The 13,930-nt window shown below is 43.8% G+C and overlaps 1 protein-coding gene across 1 annotated transcript in view; it reads left to right on the forward strand.

The window, feature by feature from the left end:
* DNAJC8 (DnaJ heat shock protein family (Hsp40) member C8) overlaps positions 1-13,930 on the forward strand; it is a 230,406-nt gene that overhangs the window by 151,681 nt on the left and 64,795 nt on the right. The window contains exons 5-6 of the mRNA XM_086957494.1: positions 1,494-1,588; positions 4,336-4,407. Of these exons, the coding sequence (XP_086813620.1) occupies positions 1,494-1,588; positions 4,336-4,407 (167 nt within the window). The remainder of the gene's footprint in view (positions 1-1,493; positions 1,589-4,335; positions 4,408-13,930) is intronic.

Here is a 13,930-nt window from a genome sequence, read left to right on the forward strand (position 1 = left end):
GGAGTACCAACTGCCCTAAAAAAAAAGTAATTTCAAATAGGGGCCTACAGAGGAAATGGCAGGGGGAGAAGTAGAGGTGGCCCTACCAAGTGTTCCTCTGGTACAAAAAGTGACTACCCCCCCCCCCCCCCCCCCTCCATCCTACCCTATCATTTTTTGATCACACTAGATCGGATTGAGAAGGACTCCAAACTTTTATTACACTGGGGAACCATTGCATCAGATCAGTGGGTCTGCTCATGCACTGCACACTCGGTCTTAGACACTGCACTCTACTTTACTACTCTCCCAGCTGAAGAGAAAACTTCTGAGGTGGAGACTTGCTGATGCATTCTGGACCGAGGGATTAGACACAGCAGGTCTTGTGACTCAAACGAGTTGCAAACGTCTAACCCAACATTAGATGGCAAGAGTATGCAGAGCATTTGAATCTACAGTACTGCACACGTCGAAGAGTTAGTTACAGAGGATGTAACATTTTCTTTCCTCATAATACTATCCATCAATTGTATCTTTCAAAGTATAAACAACTTCCTATTCCTCCCATTAAACCAGAAGCATACCTTGAATTTTATCATTTGGACCGTTGCTGTGACTTCTACTGCCGTACTTGGAATATGGTAGGTCCTTTGAACCTTGAAGGAGCAGTGTCAAAAGTAGTGCCTATTTGCACATATCATGTTAAATGATTTGTTTGTAAGATGAAAATGAACTGTGACGTTCACAGCTCAATTCGTTTTTACTGTTAATGTTTGACTATTATTGCTCATTATATTTTCTTTGAAAAAAGAAAATGATGACCTCAACTGGCTATGTTTACACTGTCGAAAGAATTTGAAAGCATTTATCAGTTTGTGTACAAAGGAGGAATATTCTGATGCTTTTATTTCCAAAGGAATTTCCATGATAGAAAACCGAGATTAGAAGTGTGTAACTTTTTCTTTGGCTTTTGAGTGGCTGTCTTGCTCTTCTCATTGTAAGCCACTAATATCCAGCTGAGAACTGTGGCATGGCAACTGACACAGGCCTGCATCTGCACACGGCAGACGGAGAGACTACATATTGAATCTACATAGATCTTTGAAATGTAGTTTTCATTTTTGTTGTAAATGGCAAAGTGTCAAGAATTGATAATTTTCAAAACCTTATGCCTAAGAGTATAAGGGATACTGTAAAGTTCACTTTGTCCTTATAATATTTCTTGCTACAAAATCACACTGGAGCTTTGGAGTCTCCTGGTATTCTATGACCTATTTGTGTGAAACATTCTTTTCAAGTTTCACCCACACAAATAGGTGACTACTGTAGTCCTCATTCACTAACCTAAATAGTTATCACCTGATGCCACACAGATTGGTGTTTTGCTTTGTGAATCAGATTAAATTTCTAATAACTAAAGATATTTGTTCCCGTTTATGTGTATTCGAGTTGAAACAACCCAAAATTAGCTTCTTATTGCAGCACTAATATAGGAATGGTATTTATTTTTTCAGCTGTGGACAAAGCGTATAAGATGTTACTGGACCCTGAGCAAAAGAAACGAGCTTTGGATGTCATACAAGCTGGTCAGGAATATATTGACCACATTGTAAGTTATCGGTTTGCTGCTTTCTTTTTGTGTAATGATTTTGTACTAGTTGATTTCCTTCTAATGCTACTGCAGTTCTTGTTTTTGAAGTGAAGCCACACGTAGTTAGATGTTGTGACTTAAAGGGTAGGGCGGGCGAGTTTGAAGCCGGGGAAGCAGGTTCGAGTCTCGCGGCACTTAATCTTCCCATGCCTAAAAATGAATGTCCGTCTGTAATGCAACTGATGCTCGTGTACAGCGCTCAGATACCTTCGGGTGGAGTTTGTGCTATATAAAACTGTAACAAAAAAAGTGTGTAGGATACTAACCAACCTAGCTCTCCTAATATTGACCCACGATTTGCATGTCTAGCAAGTGGCTTAATATTAGGAGGGAGTACAGTAGCGGGTCTTAATGCAGTGCCCCGCAGAAACATAACTCTCTTTACTGGATGGAAGACAAGAACTTGCTTCCACTGCTGCTGGGAAGGCCTAATGAATTTGAAATGTTCTCCATATTCTTGTAGCTTAAAATGTTAACTTTCTCCTATGGCTAAACGAGTTTCCAGAATAGAACAAATCAGTTTTGTCTGGGCTTTTTCATCCCAAGGCTGCTGATACTAGGATCGTAGTGCAAGGGCAGTACAAACCATGGACTACTCTTAGTTGAAAAGGGAAGGACGTAGGCAAGCACTTTGCTTCACAAGGCATAATTCGGAAATCTATATGTTGGGGAGTTTCCTTTTTTTCCTTCAGATCGGTTGAACACCACCCTGCCCATGAGCTCATTCAACAGTTTAACCAGGGTGGAAGGTTTACTGTTCTTTATCTCGCGTGGGATGCCATTTCCTTTTCCTGGCAAAGTAAAAAGCAATGGATTTAGGCCCAGATCTCTGTACTGGGGTGAATGTATGACATTGTTCAGAATGCTGTCCAACTGTTCTTTTTGCATTTGCCACCCCTGAGTTGGGCGGGTATGCCCAGACGTGGGTCCCGTGCTCACCAAGACACTGGAGTCAAGCTATCCTGGCTGATGAGGAGTGAAACCCTGAAACCGGTCCTAGGATGCTTGTTTCCAGGGAGGGCCTGGCAGTTCGGGCTGGACTGTTCCCATTGGGCGCGGGGTCAATACTGATTTGTATATGGCTGGGTTCAAACTGGAATTGCATGGGGAGCCAAAAAAACAATGGATTTAGGCCCAGTTCTCTGTACTGGGGTAAATGTAAGACATTGTTCTGTATTCTGTCCATCAATTGTTCTTTTTGCAAAGTACATATCTCAGCACATATGCATTAGCTCTACATCCTACATATGTATGCTTAATTCCAGGTTCTATGTATTCTCTCGACTCTGCTCATTGTGAAATTTGTCCCAAGCATGCTGTAAATTAGGGAGCGCCAGATTACACCATTGAAACCTTTGTAATTATTTAGGTACCCTGCGGCTTAACCCAAAACCCAACCATTAAGCTTCACTAGCCATTCTCATAACCCCTTTCAGCCTAATTTCAAAGACTACAATAAGTAAGTAATGTGATCCCTTATGGAATAAATCATTCTAGTTTTCTGTAGTCTTTAAAAGTGAGCCTCGGTGCCACAAGTTTCTCTAAAATTAAGCTTTGACATCTAAACCAAAAGTCCAAAACCACTAAGTTTACGCTACACCCTCAAGTTTACTTCTACTCATGCAGTATTTTTGGATTATGTAATCTCACTATTGCGGATGTATCGGATGTTATCTCACACTGAATGTCCTCATAACACTCTATACCCCATTGTATTTTCCACTACCTCACAAACCACCCCCTTGCTGTCAGTTAATGTCAATCACTGAATCTCAGAATGATGGTCACAGTTTGGCTCATTTGTACAACGTATGTCAGGAACTGTTATCTGATGTGTGTTTGACAACTTTACATTGAAACTTGCTGTCTTCAGAGAGTCATGATTAGTTAAAACTAGGTCTTCAAACAGGTAATCTAATTTATTAACATTCAAGCTGTCGCCAGAAAGTGAAAACATGGAATGGAAAAATACATGTATTGATGGAAGTTTCTGGCAATGTTTCCAGTTTTTGGAATTCCAATTGAAACAGCAGTGAACTGTTTGCGCCAGGAGATAACCAGAGAGAACAATATTTGAATGAATGCTTCCCAGAAATCTATTTACAAATTTGGTTAGTGCTGCACTTATACAATTTTGTTCATAAGAAAGGAATTTACTCATTCTTTTTAGTATTTCTTTACATGCCTTGTTCTGTTAGGACATGGAAAATGCTTCAAATGCCCAATTACTCTTTCCAGGTGGCTCACCCAGAAGATACAAGCAAAGGCCTTTTTGGCCTGGTCTTATTGTAACCTTCTATGGTATCCGAATACATAACTTAACTGGGTCCTATGGGTCAAAAGGGTCAGCAGTTAAGTGGTTAATACAATGTACACATTTCATTGGTTCAATTTTTTTATTGGAATTCTGAATAATTATACTCACTGTTTTAGATTGTATGTGTACTCTGTAGCCTTTGCCACCTACCTTCTGGAATTCTAAGCTGTAAAATTACTGTACCACATTGACAGAGTAGGTGCTACTCTTTTTGTTACATCCTCTTAAGATACATCCATCACACCAACCTGTGACATTAGTACTGGATGTCTTAAAAATACATCAAGGAGTACAGTCTGCTCTTCTTTTGAAGGGTGAGATTTTCGTATAAAATCATCTTCAAAGAATCCCTCTTTTTTGCTGATCGATTCTTGTGTTAACTTTTCAGGTGAAAGAAAAAAGGAAGGCACTGAAAAAGGAAGGAAAACCTACAGTTGTACCGGAAGATGATCCAGAAGTTGTGAGTTGTGTTCTTGGGGGATCATTTAAGTTTTTTTTCTTCATTTTGAGCCAACAAATTCAAGCTTTTCAGAAACTGTGGAGATGTTGTGAAGGCTCTCAAGCCAGGCAGTGCAAATACTATGGAATTATATTGATTAAAAAAAAGATTTTTTTTTTTTGCTTTAAAATTTAGTTAGTATGATTTAAAATGGTGAAGATTCGAGATGATTCAAGGTTAACAAGGAAACTGGGTTTAGTTTAACTTTATAATGAATTCTGCAGTTGCACCCTTGGTTCTCTTTACTTCATCCAACTGAACAAACTTGCATAAAAACAATATTTTGTATAAAGAAAACAAAAGTGTCCAGTACTGGAGCAATGCTTTCTTAATGATGTGGAGTCCTCTATTAATCTTAAGAATGAGACATCTTACAACTTCCTAGAACATCGTTCTTTGACAACCTCTTTCCAGTTGTTAAAGTACATTTTAAAGATTTTTACTGTAGATAGCTCATTCACTGCTTAAAAAAAGCATTGACAAGACGCCAAACCCAACACACCACTCAGGCAGCAAGATGCTGCCTCACTTCACATGATGCATCTTACAACCACATTAGAAAGTGGATAAATTGTGAAACCATCTTAGTTGTTATGGGGGTGGGGAGGGAGGGGCAGTTGGGGGGGAAAGTTTTATAATTCGATAAGTGCAATTTATCTATATGGATAGGAAGAAATGCTGATGAAAAATGGTGAGTTTGGAAGGTTGTGGGGTAATTGGCGATGAGCAGGGGTATAAAAAATAGCCAAGTCAGAATGTCCGGGGAGCAAACTGGGGTTGGAGGAGCAACCCAGAGTTTTTGGAGAGGTTGGGGCTGGGAAAGCAGCCTGCAGGAAAGGGAGAGAAAGCAAGAAAACGGATGCTCTTCCAAGGAATGCTAAAAGCTAACCTAGTTCCCCAAGTGCAAACAGTATAAGGATATAGGTCATCCAGTCAACAGAATGGTAACGATATATATCCATGGTGGGGAGAACTTCACTATTTGATACATTTAAAGATCATACCGTGTATGTTTTTCTTTTGGAAAATATGATTAGTTTTCCTGGCTTCCATTTTCTTGTGGCTCAAGTACAGTCTTAGGTAAGTGTTCAACTTGCAAGTCTGATTAGTATTCATGAATATTGATGAAAGTCCCTCGATACAGAAGTTACTTAATATCCATACCACTAGTTCTCTTTCCGGTGTTTCTTCATTAGTTTCATAAACCACCCTGCTCCTTACATGTGGAGTCACAGAATGTATGTAACATCTTATGTCCTTCAAAACCACATCATATGGAACTGAAGGGTTAACTATTAATATGGCTAGTTGTCACTTTGGCAGTACTAGGGAAAAGAAAGCCCAACGGCATCCTTAGCGTGATGCTGCTTTTTTGTGCTAAATGGAGCTCTCTGCCTTTCATTTAATGGTGTTCTCTTTAGATGTAATGCTAAGAAGTTTTTAAACGTGGTTTTGAGTTGTATATTTGATTTCAAAAGCTACAAAAATTAATTCAAGGTTGGCTGTGCCTTGACATTTGATACTTTTTAAGGTCCCGATCGTTTAGCTTATTTGACCATACATAAATTAGCATGAAAATGTTGGAATTCTGTCTCACACATAATGTGTTTCTTTTTGATAAAGGGTATTTACAAAAGAAAAGGACAGCCAGGGGTACATCTTGTGCTTCCACCTTTGCAAATTTAACAATGTGATGGTGGGAAGGAGAACTGTCTGGACAGAACAAAGTACAGAAAGCTTGAAACGTGATTTTATGGGTTCCTGTTATTGATGACTTGTTTCTAATCTGGGATAGAAGTGAAGGAGATCTTAATGATTTTATTAAAACATTGAACAATAATCCCCAGAAATTAAGATTTACTCATGAAATCTATGTGACAGAACATTTCTTGATGTTAAAGTTTACAACTAGGTAAACCAAATCTGCATACAAATATACTGTATATCTAAAAATACAAATAGCTTGCTGCACGCTAATAGTGGACATCATTGTGCACTAAAGTGGAGTATACCCATTGGCAAATTCTTAAGTCCTAGGCAAAATTGCTCTGAAGATAAAGAATTCGCCCAAACAAGCAACAATGAGAACTTAGAGGCTTTTGACTCCCTCTTCCCTACACTCCGAACCGCTCATCTCCACAAACTCCAACCTTCCTCAGTCCAACCCCCTTCCCTGGACAACCTGTCCCTCCAGATAGAGCAAACTTTCATTCCCAGTACCCTTGCACTCCCTACCCGAACCTCTACTCACTCCTACGCCCCTGCAAAGGGCATCCCCCTACCCTGCGATGATCATCAAAACCAACAGCTCTCCCAGTTACACCAGCAAGAACGTGCGAACCACACACCGTGGGCTCCGGCCCATGACTTTTTTCACACCCTTGTAGAACCCAAGCCCACCACCCACTATGCCACCCCTGCAGAAACCACAAGGCTGAATTCCCGTTATGACCCTTGGCACCCCTCAGCAAAGGCCGATAAAAGAGGCAGCTAAACTACACAAAGAGCAGGAGACACGAACAGTAAAAAAAAAAACTTTACTCTGTCCAGCTCCTTACTCATCAGGAAGGTCCTAACCCAGCCGCCATCCCCCCAGGCCCCGAAAACATAGCACACCGGCTGACCCTCTTAGAAAGCCAGCTAGAATAATAGTACTGGGCCTAATCTAAATCCTAGCCAATCTTGATAAATCCCAAAAACCCCAGCAACTCCAACCTGGGTCTCCTACTCGGACAGACCCCCATCCTTCAAAAGCACCGGATAGGGGCTTCAACTACCCACGAGACCCAGCTACAGCGTCCCATTAGATCTGAAGAAGATGCAGCAGCTCTAGCATCCAGTTACAACCCTCTGTCCGCATCCTCCCATAACTCTAAAATACAAGTAATCACAGGCGTCCGAAGAGGCTACCCCCTCACAAAAACCTCCAGACCCCCGCCCCTCCTCACCTACTTACCTAGGGCCCCTCCGGGAAACACTACCAGCAAATCAGGGCTCTCCACCAACTGCTTGCTCATCAACTGCAGATCAGCCACTAAACATGCAACTGAATTAGCAGAAGCCATCCTATCGAAAGACATTGACATTGCGTTTATCACAGAGACTTGGCTAAATGAGTCCTCCCCACCTTGCTTAGATATGCTTGTGCCGCCTGGTTTCACTATCATAAACAAAGATAGGAAAGATCAACGTGGTGGAGGTATAGCTATCCTTTACAAGGACCACATCGACATCACGTAAATGGACGTTTGTATACACAACTCCTCTGAATGCCATACTGTTAACATCACATCCAAGGCCAACGATCCAATAATCTGTCACCTTATCTACCACCCTCCAGGTAACACTACCTCATTCGGGGAACAATTCTCCGACCTGATTTCACACTGTGCACTCGGAGACGCCAACAATCTAATCTTGGGTGATCGAAGCCTACGATGGAATGAATCGAGCAACTCGCTAATTCAGACCCTAAATAATCTTCGAGGTGACAATAATCTATACCAGCATTGCACAGAGGAGACTCACAACAAAGGAGCTACCTTGGATGCCATCATCGAGCAGCGAGATGCAATCACGATTGACTACATTCTTCCGGTGGACTGGTCAGGCCATCACATGATCCTATTCCATATCAACCAAAAAGTGCTATCCCGGCTCCCCACACAAGACCCACCTAAATGGTCTCGAAATTTCACCAAGATTCCTCTGGATGCCATGGAAGAGAGGCTAAGTACGCTACTCCGCAGAGGCAACAAGCTTCTCTCTACAACAGATCTCGCCTCGCTCTACAATTCGAGCATGGGGGCCCTGCTGGATCAACTAGCTCCCTTGAAAGAAAGAAAAAAGCAGAGCCATCCCTTCCAGATCATGGTTTGACTCAGACATTAATGGACAAAGGAGACAATTGAGAGCAGTTGAAAGACGCTGGAGGAATAATCCTACCATTATCCACCGCGATCAACTCAGATCAGTCAGGAAGAAGTTCAACAATCACATCAAAGAAAAAAAATCCAAGTTTTTCCGCTCCGGACAATGCAAAGAACAGACCCAAGGAGCTCTTCAATATCATCAGACAACAAACATCCAAACCAGCCACGAGAACTGTTCAGGCATCCCTTTGCCCACTTCTTCAATGATAAGATCGAACTCCCTCTGGTACATAACAGCCCCCCCCCCCCCCTTCTCAACAGCGGCACGACAAGATCCCTCAACACTGCTCCTACACCCCACTCCAAACCCTGCTTACTCTTCCACCCCATCTCTGAAGCGGAGATAATCAATCCAACGCCAAGCCCTCCGGGCACGTTTTAGACTATTTTCCTACGCAAATGACCAAAAAACTGAAATGCGCCCTAAACCCACTTTGGTTCAAGATTATAAACAGTTCCCTAAATAACGGAATCGTTCCAGACTGCCTCAAAGTAGGTCAAGTCACCCCTCTGCTGATAAAACCTAGCCTTGATACATCAGATTTAAACAACTTTGGACCCGTCTCCAACCTCCCTCTTCTAACCAAAATCCTTGAAAGAAGTGTACTACAACAACTAACGCAACACATGGAGAGTATCAACTTTCTTGACTCATCAATCTGGCTTCAGGAAAGGCTGCAGAACGACTCAATGGCACACTAAAGGAAGTGCAACTTTGGTTGACTAGCAATCATCTAAAACTGAACCCTGACAAAATTGAACTACTCCTCATATCAAACAAAGCAGAGAACCCCCAAATGGTAGATTGGCTAAAGAAAATAGCGTAGGAAAATAGTCTAAAACGTGCCCGGAGGGCTTGGCGTTGGATTGATTATCTCCGCTTCAGAGATGGGGTGGAAGAGTAAGCAGGGTTTGGAGTGGGGTGTAGGAGCAGATGCTCTCAATGGAAACATCACCCTGGCAAACTCTGTTAAATCACTAGGTATCACGCTAGACCCGAAACTGGACATGACCAAACATATAAAGAACTCGACTAAGAGCGCCTTCCTCAACCTAAAGTTATTGAACAAAATTAAACGTTTCATCCCTCCCAAAGATTTCAAACAAGCCACTCAATCTCTGGTGCTGTCAAGACTAGACTACGGTAATGCAGCCCTCACATGAATTCCAAAAGCACATCTTGCTCCCCTGAAAACCACCCTCAACGCAGCTGCCAGAATGGTCACTGGACTCAAGAAATACGAGCACATCTCACCGGCACTCAGAACTCAAATGGCTCCCTGTCGAAATGAGGGCTAATTTCAGAACTGCTTGCCTTACGCACAAAGCCCAACACACAGGCAAACCTGAATACCTGGCTCCCAAACTCAAAAAAGCAGGTCAGAACAGGAATCTTAGAAGCTCAAATACCCTTCTACTCATTCCATTGAAAGCTCGTAAACAAAAAACAGCAGCCAGATCATTTGCAGGTAATGCGCCCAAAATATGGAACTCTATTCCTCCCCACATCAGAACTAATCCCTCCTTTACAAGTTTCAAAAGCCAGCTCAAAATCCTGTTCCTCGATCGTTCCCTAGTGAGCAGATAGGAGCTGCTGGAGCACTAAACTATTGACTACGTACTCGGCTGGCACTGCGCCAGCTAGCCCTTCTCTGGCACTGTATCTTCTCAGTTTTTGTACTCCAAGATTGTCTCCATCTTTGTATTTGTGTTTTTACATGTCCTATAACTGTTGTAAAGCGCTCCGATACCCACCGGTCAAGCCAGCGCTATATAAAACTCTGAAAATAAAAAATAAAATAAAAATTAAATGACATGTACCAAAGATTCATGAGGCCAGGGTATCCTGTATCAGTACTGGATGATGCATTTAATGAAGGGTTCGGCATCGAAAGAGAGTGGAGCTTCTACTCTCTAGATTCAAACAAAGCAAAGATGAAGTGAAGAACAATATGAGGTGGCCCGTTTGCGGACTGGTAGAGAATGCAGGGCAGACCCCGAGCAATCAGGGGAGCCCAAAGAATTCAAAGATGACCCTCAAGAGGTCACACAGGCTGGCAGCACTGGCTTGGCAAGAGGACCTCGAGCAACTCACCAGAGATGCTGGGGCCACGGTGCAAGTGATGCAGTGAGGACGAAGATCTTGATCACTGGAGATGCTTGAGGTTGGTGCTACTTGGAGCCTGAGGATCTTTGATAAAGGAAGCCAACAAGCCTTCGCAACTGCAGGTCAAGGCGGTGCACAGGGGTGCCGTTCCTGTGGCTCCAATGAGGAATACTGGCCTCAAACTTGGTGAGAGTACAGGGCAGGCCTCCAGGAATGTGAAAATCAAGCCTTTTAGAGTCGGTGGGAGCCACGGATCAGCAGACCGGTCTGCTTACTTGCGGTGCCTGCAGATGCAGGGAAGTGACTCCTTCACTTCAAGGGAGATTCCTTTGTGTCTTGGATGTCCACAGGCCTTGGAAGGTTCCTGTATGGTTCACAGGCACAAACATTGTAGCAGACGAGCAGGGCGACAAGATCAGGAGCAGCAGAAGTCTTCACAGTTGCAGCTTTGATGCCCAGAGCAAATTCCATAGTGCCCAGACGGTTGAAGAAGTGGTGTCCGAAATTAATCTTGTACTATGATGAATCTAGGGGCCCACCTTCGGGTAAGTCCTTAAGTAACCTAAGGAAAGGGTTGGGATGATTCAGGGTTCCCTCCCAAAATCAAGAATTCATTCCCCTTCACAATACAGGCCACTTGGTCGGACACACGAGGCAGGTATATTGGGGTCTCGGGCCAATGGGAAGGGAGGACAGCCACGTTTGTCTCAATTTACATTCCACCCGGCCTCCAGACAGACACATTCAAAGACGTGGGTACAATTTTCTTATAATTTCCGATGGGCCTCCTGATAATGGGAGGAGATTTCAATGCAGTAATGTCCTGTGAGCTAGACCGATATCCACCATATGACATTGAACCCGCTCCGAGATGGCTGCCAGACTTTCTAGAATCCATGGGGCTGGTAGACTGATGGCGGACACACAACCCAGAAAGGGCACAATACACCCACGTATCGGGCACACATCGTAGTCTTTCACGCATTGACTACATTTTTCGTACCTGCGGCACAGGCACGCGCTATCCGAGAGATTTGTCATCTGGGGCGTGGCATCTCAGATCATTCGCCTGTCTGGATGAGAGTGGAACTAGATTGCACGAGCGTCGGAAGAGTAGCCCCCATTAACCCATGGTACTTGAAAGACCCAACCACCAAGAAGCACATTGCCAAAGCCACCAATAATTATTTTCAAGAAAATGAGGGCAGGGTCGACTCCGCCCAGACCCTATGGGAGGCATACACAACAGTTACCCGGGGAGAAACGTTCTCCCTGATTGCTGGGAAAAAGAGGGAAAGGCAGCCAGATCTTGAGAAGGCAGAGGAGGAAGTATTGAAGTCGGAAGAGGAATTAGTACAAGCAGTAACCCCCGAAAAACGTCACCTCCTGAAGTTTAGGCAAGATGAGTTTAATATCATCGCCAGGGATAGAGCCAGGACACAGAGCAGAGAGGTCCAGAGTAGGATATATGAACATGGGGACAAGGCAGAAAGGCTGATGGCGTGGCTGGATAGAAGAGAGTGGGCGTCACAACTAGTGCCCGAAATACAAGGAGACGACTCCAGCCCCATAACGGACACGCAGGCCATAGCGGATACGTTTGCAGACTATCACCGTACAGTGTATGGGAAACATCCTTAACAACGAAATCCGAACAACGACTTACCTTTACAACGAATTCTAAATCACGACAAATCTCGAACAACGAAGACTTCAACCACGAAGACCGCAACCACGACCGGTAAGTCACTCATCCTGCTTCCCACGAAGACCGGCACGTCACTCTTCCTACTGCTTCCGGGCATTTCAAAGCAGAGCAATGTTCTCAAAGAAGCTGATTCGTCACATCATGTCCGTCATTAAATCTCCGCTAGTCAATCTGACATAATCTATGGCACTGGCTCACCTTGACGTAAAAGGAGTCATTAGTCATATTTAAGTACTCATGTCCGTAGTGGACATGTTGTAATAGAAAGCGGAACAGATGTAAATTAAAGAACTTACTCGCTGCTCTCAAGGATATGTTTCTTTACCTTAATTGACTCGCTTCGCATTTCGATCAATGAGCATACTTATTTTTTTAACAGGTGGCGCGTTCACTTGAATTTTTGTAAGGGGAATGATGAAAATACGATGCGTGAACAGCATTAAATTGATAAGCCACGCATCTTTAAAACCGGCAAGACAGGCGCTCTTTCATTTTTTTCTTTATTCACAATTAGCAGCTAAGTTTGCTTTTCGTCCAGGCCAAGTCTCTCAGGCTCAAGGCAGTAAGCAAGTGGTAACACTGATTCTGCCAGTGGTAAAAAGTGTGTAGTTGTACAGGAGATGATTAAAGAAGCTGATTCGTCACGTCATATCAGTCATCTCATCTCCGCTACTCAATCTGACATACTCTATGGCACTGGATCACCTTTACTGCAAACAGGATAGCGGGTAACCAGGAATTCTCCAAGCACCCACCCACACGGAATCGTCAGTGTTGTCTCATGGATGGCGGACTATATGCAGTGTGGGCAAGCAGTCTCCTCCTCGTCATGCTTTCGTCGAATGTTAGTGCTTCAGGAAGTCGTTGTTTAAATAGTAGTGGTTTACAAATGCTCGTTGTTTAGCCTTCGTTGTTAAGGCAGTCGTGGTTTAGGCAGTAGTTGTTTAGTCATAAAATCACGTTGTATAGCACGGCCGGCGGGTTCTCTGAAGATGAGAACAGCGAGCTGCTTACGGACATTAGGCTGCCCACACTCTCGGACGACAATAGGCGGTATCTGGAATCCCCACTAACTGACGATGAAGTGGCGCAGGCAATCAGGGAAGTGAAGTCCGGGAAGGCGACGGGGCCCATTGGTATCCCCATTAAATTATATAAATTGAGGTCAAACAAACTTGCTCCCTATATCCGCTCTATGTTGACGGAAAGTAGAGATAAGGGAATGCTCCTGTATGATCGAGTGGCCAACATAGTGATCATATTTAAAGAAGGCAAACCCAGGACCAGCTGTGCATCCTACAGACCAATATTGCTACTAAACGTGGAGCCTAAGGTCCTCGCAAAATTGCTGGCGACACGTCTGATTAAAGTCATCAACACTCTGGTCCACCCTGACCAATCGGGCTTTATGCCTCATCGTAATACTGCCCTTAACCTGCGCCGACTACATGGAGTACTTAGCAGAACACCCACCTTGCTGGAGCCGGCAGCTCTAGTATCGTTAGATGCCACCATGGCATTCGATATGGTTGAGTGGCCCTATTTATTCGCGGTTTTAAATAAGCTTGGGTTTGGCCCGGAATTCATGGGCTGGGTTTGCCTCTTGTACTCCGACCCGATGGCCCGAGTGGTAGTGAACAACCGGAAATCCCCTGATTTCCAGCTGTGCAGGGGTACGCGCCTGGGCTGCCCCCTGTCACCGCTTCTCTTTGCTTTGGCACTGGAACCACTAGCGGC

Source organism: Lissotriton vulgaris, chromosome 2_1, assembly GCF_964263255.1.
Source record: "Lissotriton vulgaris chromosome 2_1, aLisVul1.2, whole genome shotgun sequence".
Lineage (NCBI taxonomy): Eukaryota > Metazoa > Chordata > Amphibia > Caudata > Salamandridae > Lissotriton > Lissotriton vulgaris.